Source organism: Vespula pensylvanica, chromosome 21 (assembly GCF_014466175.1).
Source record: "Vespula pensylvanica isolate Volc-1 chromosome 21, ASM1446617v1, whole genome shotgun sequence".
NCBI lineage: Eukaryota > Metazoa > Arthropoda > Insecta > Hymenoptera > Vespidae > Vespula > Vespula pensylvanica.
The window spans coordinates 2,171,674-2,183,661 of record NC_057705.1 but is presented as its reverse complement, the minus strand read 5'-3'; the positions used below and the strand labels follow the sequence as shown (position 1 = coordinate 2,183,661).

The window sequence follows — 11,988 nt, the reverse complement described above, 5'->3', positions numbered from 1 at the left end:
AAATAATAGAAATTAGAATTACTCGATAATTACATCATAACAATTGTAACAAAGTGAGCAATATACAACTCTGTTGAACTTTATATATAATTAAAAATGGCGTCCAACATGTCGGACAAATGTGTTGTTTGTGACAAGAAAACAATGAAAAGTGGTTATTTTGTTTTTTTTGTTCCTTAAAATTTTTACGCAACAGTTCATATTGATCATCGAACAAAGTATTTTAATAATTTCAAAGAAGGTATGTACATATACATACATACATATATATATATATATATTTGTATGAAGATATATATATATATATTTTTTTAATGTCACTTTATTATCAATTTTTTTATAATGTATAATATTCTAATTTTTTAATTTGAATTAGATGTTTTATTCGCACGAACTTCTTTCTATGCGACAAAAGGGAAAACTTGCAAGATGTTGGTTAGCTGCTACAGTCAATGATCAAATATTCAAACAAATGTGTAAATCATCAACTGTGAATGAAATTAATTTATGTGAACTGTGGTAAATAAAATTAAGTATATTGTTGATATATAAAGTAAAAAATCTTATATAAAGTATGTTTATTATATATTTACTAATTTATTTAAGCATGGAAATAATAAGTACGATTCAAATTAAAAGTAATGAAACAAGTAAACGATTCAGTCTGTATTTATCATCACAACTTATGTATGGTGCAGTAAAGATATTTTTACATCAGACCACGAATTTACAAAGTAAGTTATTATATGTTTTATTAATTATATAAACAAATCATATATATTTTAAAAACATTATTATTTCTTATAATCTGTTTTAGCTCAAGTTTTACGAATAGACAAGAAAGTATTATATAACAAAAAGAATAAAATGTAATATTTTAATTCTTTAATACTTAATAACAATAATAACATAATATAAACAAAAGTTCATGAAAGATATGATTAAAAAAGGAATTTATATTTTACAGATATGAAATTGATACTATTTTAAAAGATTTTGAATCATGTAATATAACTTCTATGATGCAAGATTTTAATGATATTCGATTGAATAACACTTTACCTGTTTTATGTGATGAATTTAACATAAATACTAAAATGGAGGCAATGGTAAATATTGATTAGCATCTATATTTGTTAAATTTTAATTATAGATAATGATTACATATACAAATATTAAGTTTTGTACTTGTTTGTCCATATTTTTCATATATAATTATATAGATGCATGATGCTGCATGTTTGGACTTTGGTGCCCTAACTCATGAACAATTGAACTTTCTCCTTCCAAATGGTGAAGACATTTCATTGTTAGTGTCCTTATTTCCTTTTCCAATAATCCTTGACTTTCCTACAGATATTAAATTTATCCAAATTGTGTATTATACATTTTTCTTTGTCACCATATTATCAAATATTATACTTTTTTACTAAAAATATTATTATATTTTCTTTTTACTTGTTGTATAGAGAAATATTCGAAAGAATGCATATTACCAGTTCGAATTTGGACAGAGAATTAAATGATACTTCTCCTGCCAAAAAAAATATTTTGCCAAGTTTAGAAGAATCTGATGTCACTATAAATAAAATTGAGACAGAGGTATCAATAGATGATGTACCTAAAGAAAGTAAGAAGAAAATAATATCGTTGATAAAAATCAATCACAATTTCAACTAATTATGATTGATATTTATTTTTCAGACGAGGAACATTTTGCAGCATATACAAAGACAATGTTATCAGATACAACTGGACAAGAATTTATGCCAAAAGAGAGTACTTTTATAACACCTCGAAAGAGACAATCTGCTGAAGGAATACATATAGAAACACCTATTAAAAAAAGACACGTATGTATTTTATTACAAGTATATTATTATTACTAACAATTAGAAATAATTTGGGGATTATTATTTAAGTTAAGATTCGAAGATGTGGCAGTCCCAAATACGGCAGATATTTCAACAGAAGTAGTTCCTATTTCTACTGCGGATTGTTTTGTAGAACCATTACAGAACTTGGAATCAGTGCATGAAAATTCACAAAAGATTAAAATAAAATCAAAAAGAAAGAAAATATTTGCAGACAAAAATAAAAAACTCAGTCATAAATTAATACGAAAATGGATTAGTAATGTCAATGCTCATACTGTTGTAAGTTTAATCAAATTTTGCAAGAATCAGTTTAAATTATATTTTAGAGAATTAAAGTCATCATTAATCACGCTCTATTATTTTGCAGCCATTAAGCGTTATTAATGTAAATATATCAACGTCAGAAATTCTTTTCCAAGTAGCGCCAGCAAGATTTTCTTCAACTCTAAAAAACAAATGGAATAGTCCCTTAGTAGCACTTTTCAATATGCATACTATTGCACCATCCATTAAAAAGAAGATGCAAATGGAATATGGGCCATTCCTAGAAAAATGTATTATTTATAACAAAACCAAATTCTATTTTTTTTCTCCCCAAATATTTTGCTGTAATTATAACATCATATAAATTTCTAGCAACTGAACTTTTACGTTTAATGGACAAAAGTAATAAAACTGAAGAATTGCTCCCTGATTTATCATCGGCGATTGGGAAATCTGCTGAAATAAGCAAAAATATAAGTTCAGAAAAAAGTGTTCTTATCAGCATAGACGAGCTTCCAGAAGTAATTAAATTTCACGACGTAGTGGGATTAACTACTAATGAACAAGAAAAAATACAATCGCCAAATATTGCAGGGGAATCATTCATACCGGATGCTAGGTAAAGTTATTATAAATAATATATTTTTTTATATCAATGAACTTCAATTATTTTTAAATTAAGATATAACATAAAATTCGAATAAAAAATAGCGATAATAATGTTATAAAATACAAAATACAGTAATTATTATTGTTTGTGTATTTTATAGTCCGGTTTCTTCATCACTTCCATCTTATTTATTAACGAAACGAGAATTACTTGCACTATTGGAGATAATTTGGCAGAACAATCAATTCGCAACATTTACAGATATAATTTCACCGGATCATTATAGTAAATTAGATGCTTCTTCTTGTTTCATATTTCTCTTGGGTGAGTATGTTAAAAATATATTTTAAGTTTATAGAAATTAACATATTATTAGTGGTACGTACATACATACATACATACATACATACATACATACATACATACATACATACATACATACATACATACATACATACATACATACATACATACATACATACATACATACATACATACATACATACATACATACATACATACATACATACATACATACATACATACATACATACATACATACATACATACATACATACATACATACATACATACATACATACATATATATTCTTTTTCTCAAAATATATATCTAAGCTTAATAATTGTTTTCAGAATTACACAAAGAGAAGAAAATTATTTTAAAACAAGCTGCGCCTTATGATATCATCTGGATAGAAAAATATGCATAATTTATGATTCTTATTAATTAATGATAATGACTGAATATATGATTTATGATAATGATTCTTATAAAATATAATATACATTATATCAAAAATAATATTGCGTGGATCATCATATGAAGATCAAAACTGAAGGATTAACAATGACACGTATACTTTGTTATAACAAGTTCCTTAATTTTCATATTCTAAAAATTCTATACTCTTAATAAACTTAGTTATGCACTAAATATTTTAAAATATTTGAAAACATATCAAATTTCAAAAAACGAAGAAATTTATTTGCGATCAATCAACGCTTTTTTATTAATTTATTAGAATCAATCATTCCGATTCGGATCTTTCGTTCTCGATATATGATTGAGTTCTTGATATAATCGGAAGGATTTAAAAATTTACTTACTGTTTAAGAAGTTCTGCGATGGCTCCAAAACACTCGTCCGCGATTTAGATTGAAATTAAGGACGGATGATACGTAGCTGGTTGAAAATGAAGTACATCGACATCGAAGTTGGTTGAGATCCTCTTCAATGATGCACTGACTCTAATTCGCGATAGTTATTTTATATTAACGGACGATCACTGAATTTACTTCGTGGAACTATACTATATTTTATAAATTCAGTCTGTGCGATTGTTACGCGAGCAAACACTGATTCTAAGGACTACGTTATGCGTAGTTGATACAAAAACATTTGTTGTTTAAATCGCGAAACGCGAACGAACAAACATTGCTTCTATTTCGCGATATTTTTTTTTTTTCTTTTTTCTTTTTTAGCGACACAAACACTCGATTAATTCATTGCTACGCGCGCGATTGCAACGGCTCTGAAAAAGAAAAATTCAAAAAAAATAATTACATTTTTAAAACAATGAAAATAGTTAAATAAAACTTTTAGTAATTACAAATCGATAAAACAATTAAATAAGTATTATTGTTATAATAAGAAATTATATAAATTATTCAAAAAATGTGTCATATAAAAATATACTTACTTTAAATCTTCGTTAATACTTGTAAGAAAGAGATCCTGAGAGAGCTTCGATGTTCACTCGTCGAAAAACAAAACAAGACTGATTTACTAATCGTTAAAGTCGATCGAAGGTTTATTGTTGTGACGTCACGCACAGCGAACGACCGCTAATTCAAAATTTAAATCTAAGAGAAAAGAAATTAAAATTATTTTATATTTAACGCGTCTTCCGAGTCGTTTAATGTTTAATCGAATTTATTATTGTTTAAATATTAATTTCTTGTACTTTGTTTACATTATATATCGTTTATAAAATAATTATAAAATGCTCGAAAGTTTTCATATTTTGATATCAGAGTTTTAGAAAGAGCTTCGTTATTCATTTGTCAGAGTACGAAGGAAAACTGATTCCATAACCATCAAAGTCAATTAAAGATTTATTTTTGTTGATGTTAGATAAAGGCAACGACTCTGAATTTACTATTTAATTGTATTAAAATGTTACATTATTTTATAATTGTTTAATTATTTTATAAATTATATAAAAATTAATGCGTTTTATGAATTTTTGTACAATAAATTTTTTATAAAAATTTCGGAAGTGAGAATACCCGCCAATCCGTTTAAAAATATACGATTCTGATTGGATGTTACTGTTTCAACTAGCGGAAATATAATGAATCAGCTTCACTGTGTTGCGCGTACGTGCGAATGAGTGTATTAGGTTCGTGAGTACAGAAGGTGTAGCATTGTGGGAAGTTTTTCCTTGGTTAAATCTCGGATAATATTAATCTCGATAAAATTAATTTGAGTATTTAAAAGTGAAAACAATGTCGACAAAATCCTCAGTAGATTTAAGAGCCGAATTAGCGGAACTTGTAAAGCGTAAAGCTGAAATTGCCGTAAGTAAAATACCGTTGTACTTTATCATGAAAAAAAAAAAAAAAAGCTTTTTTTAATCCTTTTGTTTACCTTTGTAATCTAAAAAGTATTATATATATATATAGATATATATATATATATATTCGTATAACGATATTTTTAAATTTATTTAGAAAAAATTCTGTAGTAGAAAGATTTAGTATCCATCAACTTTTGAGGTTATCTTGTTAAGCCAAAGTTGCATTCGTAGTTTTATTGACTTCGTTTTGTAATTTCGTTGATAATCTATCTGATTACCTAGCATTTTCTGAAATGATTTTCGACGTATTATCATTGTTAGTTATTTGAATGAACCAAAATGTTATTATATTCGCATAGGATACATTAGCAAATTTAGAACGTCAGATATATGCATTTGAGGGAAGTTACTTGGAAGACACACAATTATATGGGAATATAATACGAGGATGGGACAGGTATTTAGCAAGCAATAAAAATACCAATAGTAAAGCAGATAAACGTAATAGAAAATTCAAGGAAGCTGAAAGATTATTTTCTAAATCGTCTATTACATCTATGGCAGTGAGTAATCGATCTGGATCATATTTACGTATAAGCATATATATATTGTTATATATGTATAGAAGAATAGAGCAGCTTAATAAATATATTTGCAGTATTTCTACTTAAAAATTAAGAGAAAGTACAATCAGACATTTATATATATTATAAAATATTTTTAAAGATAAAACAGAGAGATTTATTTCGTTCCTTGTTGCAGGCTGTAAATGGTCTTGTGGAAAACACGCAAGAAAAAAGTAAGGACCTGAATGGATATACATAATTATCTATTTATTTACAAAATGAATATTTTAAAGTCTTTGTATTTCTTTTCATTATTTTCTTTTCCATAGAACTTATTATAACTTTATAATTTCTTTTCTTGCATAAGTAGTCATTTATTTCTATCTAAGTTTTTTTTTTTTTTTTATTTCATTTACTGTTATATATATTATATTATATATAGGATATGCTTGTAGATATTAGATGTATCAATTGTTTGAATATTACAAGAATAACGTTATAGAATCTAGTACCTAAGTATTCGACTGGAATCATTGTTATCAAATATAACTTTACTCAAAGTTATAGACACTGTAAACATATGCATGATGCATTAGATTTCTAAAACTGAATTCTCTTAAAACAATCATCAAATCTTTTTGTCGTACATTTTTGATATGTGACTTCACTACTACATAAAAAAATATTTCAGTAATATATCAAAGTGGTAGTTCTCTTACATCCTGTTTTAGTGACAGAAATTATCTAGCTTGATCCTAGTATTTACGTCTATTCGTCAAATTTGTTTCCATCGCTAAAAATCAATGTATAGTAGATATCTTTTGATTCTGTATAGATATATTTTTTAGTTGGTGTGTTCGTGTAATATGCTTGTAAAACTATTGTTGCACGTATAATAAGCTTTTCTTCCATTCTACACTTCTACAATTTTCTATTACCATATCGTGTACCGTTAACATCAGCCCCATCATTCCAGTTGAACGATACAGTGAATCGGAGTCTCAAATTGGGAACAGTGGCAGCGAGGATAATTGCAACTTCAGCAATTCAAATACAATCTCTAGTAATAACAAGGAAACCAGTGGCAAAAATCACACTTCTGTACAAGCTGGATATACTCAAAATAATGGCACTGTTAGCAACCCTGATTCTGGTTCCACCCCTTTCTCAAACGGACCTATGTCCAATGGCAATTTAGAACATGTTCCTACGCCCATCAAGGATTGCCATAATAACAGCAAAGACTCGAATAAAACCAAATCTACAAACAGTGCTAAAAAAAATAGTAACAAAAGATCGAGAAACAGATAGAGTTACTAACACGAATTACATGGATTATTGGTGTTCACAGGGGATTATTCTTTATGAACGAATTTCTTTCGTTCGTATGCAAAGTAACTCTAACAGAACTACATTTTGATATTAACGTGAGCATCAATGTGTATTAAAATATCAACCTTAGAAAAAAACACAAGTTGTTGTTTGTAAAAGAAAATAGTTTTCCATGGAAGTATGAACGTTCGAAAGCAACGTGCTTCGATTAAAGTGTTTGAACATTTATATATTTGATGTGAGAAAGGAACTAATTTTAGCGTACGACTTGCGTTTAATATAAAAATAAAAGGAAAAAAAAAAAAAAATCATGAGAGAACTACGACACTTCGACATTCTTGTAATTGCAATCATCGCCACTGTTACATATTTTTAAATATTTATATTGGTTATAGACATTTCTTTCGTAAAAAAGAACGCAGTAGTAAAACCAAGAGAGAATTTTATGCGCAAGTAAAGTACCTTAGAAAAAAATAATAATAAATTTCGTCTGAATGTGACTCATATTACCTCTGTTCGAATATAGTAAACAAATATCTATATACGTTAACGATACATCTCAATTCGTCCAACTGTTAGCAAGTATTATGTGTGAATATTTTATTTTATTATTTTTATATTAAATATTCTTTTCATTTCTTACATTATGCTTTTTTTTTTTTTTTTAATTAAGATCCTCGATCCTTCCGTATAGTAGATTTTCTATCTATGCAGATTTATCGTTTATATAATAATAAAATATTGAATATAAACTAACTTTACAATAGATGATTAAGTACCTCTTATAAATATATATAAAAATAATATGCATTATATATATATATACACATACATATACACATATAATGCATATATATATACATATACATACACTATGTACCTTAGAATCGTTAAAGCACAGTCTGCATTAAGCTTCGGCGTCCTTAATAAGTACAAATTTGAAAAAGCCTCATAGTCGTTAATTCATTTTCTTCTTATTACTTTCAAGGAACTATCGTTACGCTCGTCGATCCTTTTATATTCCTAAAAAAAAAATAAAAAAAAAAAACAATCACTATACGTAAATTATTAAAAAAATCGAAGGAATGTTATCACAAAGTTAAAGAGAATACCATATTATAATATCATATTACCATAAAAGATCAATGTCGCAATTTTTTAATATCTCCATGTAAAAGAGATGCTGGTATAAATGCTTTAACATTCTCCGAAGATTTCTCTTTCTTTGGAGGCTCGCTTCTCGTGACAACAGCGTTAAAACCATTGTGATCATCAGCCGTATACGAAACGGTTCGAATCGTTCCATCGGCCTCGACCACTGAATATTCTCCCTTCACAGTATCTCCGTCTCTTTCTTCCCACGCAGATTTAGAGTCACCGGTGTATCCATCGATAACACCATAATTAAACGAATACTTTGGATAAGACTAAAAGTAAAAAAAAAAAAAAAGTAAAGATATTGAAGAAATAAATCAAAGAGGATGCAACTGTAAACTATCAAAGAAAAATAATAAAAAAACAAACGGAACAAATGAATTAATTCAGTTTTATAATAATTTTCAATAGAATTATTTTACCATGTAATCGACGTCCTTTTCAACAGATTTTCGATCGGTAGCAACAACAGCGGATGCTGATTTTACGATGGGTGGTGCGACGTATACCAAAGAAGATGTCCTTGGTAATGGTTTGTAAGATATCGGTGAAGATACCTTGACATATGTAGGTGATGGTGGTGGAGCACGAGAAGAAGGAACGTTTGAACCTCTTTTCGCAGTGCTTGTAGATTTAAAAGCGCATGCGATGGCTGGTGGAATAGCATCGAGTGGCAACGAACCGACCGGTGAACACGGATAAAAATTTCGTCTACTTTCGAAATTTTCTGGATTATACCTTTTTAAAAAAAAAAAAAAGAAAGAAAAAAAGAATCTTGCATTTATTTGAAATCGACGATATACATACTTACATTTCTACGTTTTTATCGGATTATTTTGTAATCTTTTTTTCATTTAAAAAATGATCTTTGTATATCAAAGAAAAAGAAATGAAAAAAAGATCATAAATTAATTGTTCAAACGATCCTGTGTATTAATAGATATATAACCAATGTTGTTATTAAAAATGTATCATTTCTCTTCTTTTTTTTCTTTTTTCTGAAAATTTTCCGATCTATCTCTTTCTCATACTTTTTGAATGATTCAATATATATTTCTATCTCTTGTGTTATACATATATAATACTAAAAACGTATAGTTATATCCAAATGAATCATTTGATCATTTGATCAAACCTTTATAAATGATTTGTCCTATTAATTTTTACATTCAGTAATTAATTTCTTTTCGAAATTTTTCGAATAATTAAATGTACGTGTAATTTCTATTTCTTACTCTGAATAAACGTCTGCATGAATAAACTGCAACAGGCAACATAAAAGGAGTATCTGAAAGAAAAAAGTTAATTTCGTCATCGCAGGAAGACATTCCAAAGGATGAGAGAGAAAGAAAGAAAGAAAGAAAGAAAGAAAGAAAGAGAAAGAGAGATAGCCATGCTTCGTTGCTTTATGGGAATCGCGCGATCTTTTACGAGTTGCGTATGCGTGCACCAGATATATATATCGTTTGTAAGAGTGTTGGTAAAATCTTCGTTGCATAATAGAAGTGGAAACGATGAGTTTGTACCTTATAAAGGAGTGCCTCTCGTGTATCCGTTTGGTTTAGACATACACTAATGTTCTGCGCACCTGTGTGCGCTCGTTTGAAATTAATTGCCAACCCACACGTCAATTTATCCTAACTTGTTCTCTGTTGAAACGTAATTTAAAAGAAACTTTTCTCGTGACCTCACGAACACACGGAAGACACGATTTAGAAATCTAAGATAATGATCATTGTCACCGATATAATGATATGATTTTCTAAATAATGACAGTCGTTCAATTAATATTACGATTTCTTTTTTCTTTTCATTTCTTTTTATTTCTTTTCATTTTTTCTTCCTTTTTCTTCTTGCAATGTAAAAAACAAATAAGAAAAAAGAGAGATCACACGCGCGCATAGAAAGAAAGAAAGAAAGAAAGAAATTTTTAAGGTTATTTTTTTTTTTTTTTTTTTTATACATATATAATTTTATAAACTTCTCGGTTATTCTTTTTCTTCCGTTTTTTTTTTTTTTTCAATAATTTTATAAACTCGCTTTTAACGTATAATTCCATGATATTTATTTCTACACGCATACACAGATATATACACATATATATATATATACACACACACACACACACACACAGTTTTCCATAGAACGAAGCGTAAGGTTCGCACGGTGATTTCGAAACGATGAATTGCACGCGGTAAAAAGATCGACAGAGGGAACTAGTGTCGATTTGAAAAAGAACGTAAGAAACAAAAGAAAAAAGAAAGAAAGAAAGAAAAGAATCATCGATACCGTTTCGAAATTTGATTACCTTAAGAAACATCGTCGTCGAACTTTTCTCGTTGACAAATCTGGTCGTTGAGTTGTCGAATTAAAAAAAAAAAAAAAAAAAAAAAGAAGAGAAAAAGAGGAAAAAGGATTCGAGAAATAAACGCTAATGAAGAAATTCGTTGTTTTTTTTTTTTTTTTTTTCGATGACTCGAGATAGATATTTCACCGACGGATTCAACGATTTCAACGATGTCTCTTTGCGAGCGCAGACGGTTGCAGCATCCAACGGCGCGATTCTTCTCCTTTATATATACCGCGAACGTTCACTCGCATTTTTCTTGTCCTCTCTTCCTCGGCTCGTCCTCGTCCTAAGACCACTTTAACTCGGGTGCAATCCAAGATCCATTGCACGACACGCGCATGGGAACAAGACGTTTGCTTAAAAATACGACTATGTTAAAACTGTCTATTCTCTTTTAATATAAGTTACCATATCTTCTTCGATGAATACTCAATATTTTCAAAACGAAATGATCGAATTTACGTCATATTGTTTCGACGTTACATCGTTTGCTGCTTTCTTTTTTCTTTTTTTTTTTTTTTGTTGTTACACCGTCCTCATCTTTTGTCTTCTCATCGTTCGATCGTTTTCTCTCGTTTCGATCATATTTTTTTTATAAGCTTGATTCGAATAACGTTCGATCGTTGTTCGAGTATCGAAGTTCGATTCGTCACGATTTTTAAAATCGAAATTATAAAAAACCGTCTTTAAGTTGGCTTCTTTTTTTCTCGTATATATTTTTGTTATTATGAAAGATATAAAGTTTTAATAATCTGGAATAGTAATATTTGATCATTGTTGCGCATCACAATTCGATCTATCGCGATCTAAAAAAGTAAAAATTTGAACACGGTTTTTTTGTTATTACAATTGAGGTTAATTATTGAAAAAAAAAAAGTGTTAATTCTTGTTAAACTGTTTTTTATTATAATTTGTATATATGTATATGTACATATACACGTATACACATACACACAAATCGAACGTTTTTCTCTTACAGAAATATACTTTTACGTGATTGTATTACGTGATGATTCTAGTTATACTCACCTACACTTACGAAAGATGTACACGGAATGCAAATACAATAGTGAAAGATTATGATATCTTGCCACTCCCTACAAATTTCTCCAATTATTTACATTCGTCTTGAGATATTTCTATAACCGACATATGCTTTCTAACGAAGCTATCCAAATCTGAATCGAAGTTGATAAACCGGATATAAAGACTCGTTCAATGAGAAATTTCTTCT

At 28.4% G+C, this 11,988-nt stretch overlaps 3 protein-coding genes across 7 annotated transcripts; 2 read left to right on the top strand and 1 right to left on the bottom strand.

Annotated features, from left to right (window-relative positions):
* The first annotated feature begins 57 nt into the window (after positions 1 to 57).
* On the top strand, positions 58 to 3,574 carry LOC122636236. Of its 2 annotated transcripts, XM_043827236.1 has the most exons (13): positions 58 to 241; positions 377 to 519; positions 607 to 734; positions 818 to 869; positions 968 to 1,109; positions 1,224 to 1,309; positions 1,470 to 1,630; positions 1,705 to 1,853; positions 1,923 to 2,156; positions 2,245 to 2,431; positions 2,514 to 2,760; positions 2,912 to 3,075; positions 3,406 to 3,574. In XM_043827236.1, exons 2-13 carry the CDS (start codon positions 377 to 379, stop codon positions 3,480 to 3,482), a joined length of 1,770 nt encoding a protein of 589 aa, XP_043683171.1. In that variant the 5' UTR covers positions 58 to 241; the 3' UTR covers positions 3,483 to 3,574. The 2 variants fall into 2 exon arrangements, with proteins under 2 accessions (XP_043683171.1, XP_043683172.1); XM_043827237.1 differs by lacking the exons at positions 58 to 241; positions 377 to 519; positions 818 to 869 and having other exon boundaries at positions 614 to 734.
* A 1,585-nt stretch (positions 3,575 to 5,159) lies between these two features.
* LOC122636241 (chromatin modification-related protein MEAF6) lies at positions 5,160 to 7,557 on the top strand. The gene is made up of 4 exons (XM_043827246.1): positions 5,160 to 5,352; positions 5,711 to 5,914; positions 6,114 to 6,150; positions 6,894 to 7,557. Exons 1-4 carry the CDS (start codon positions 5,281 to 5,283, stop codon positions 7,226 to 7,228), a joined length of 648 nt encoding a protein of 215 aa, XP_043683181.1. The 5' UTR covers positions 5,160 to 5,280; the 3' UTR covers positions 7,229 to 7,557.
* LOC122636239 (cuticle protein 19-like) lies at positions 7,047 to 10,817 on the bottom strand. Of its 4 annotated transcripts, none has more exons than XM_043827242.1 (5): positions 10,713 to 10,817; positions 9,640 to 9,692; positions 8,827 to 9,142; positions 8,383 to 8,676; positions 7,047 to 8,272 (listed from the first exon to the last, which is right to left on the bottom strand). In XM_043827242.1, exons 1-4 carry the CDS (start codon positions 10,722 to 10,724, stop codon positions 8,392 to 8,394), a joined length of 666 nt encoding a protein of 221 aa, XP_043683177.1. In that variant the 5' UTR covers positions 10,725 to 10,817; the 3' UTR covers positions 7,047 to 8,272; positions 8,383 to 8,391. The 4 variants fall into 4 exon arrangements, 3 of the variants coding, with proteins under 3 accessions (XP_043683177.1, XP_043683175.1, XP_043683178.1); XR_006328888.1 differs by lacking the exon at positions 10,713 to 10,817 and having other exon boundaries at positions 7,938 to 7,955; positions 8,130 to 8,272; positions 9,640 to 10,266; XM_043827240.1 differs by lacking the exon at positions 10,713 to 10,817 and having other exon boundaries at positions 9,640 to 10,266.
* Positions 10,818 to 11,988: the final 1,171 nt, after the last annotated feature.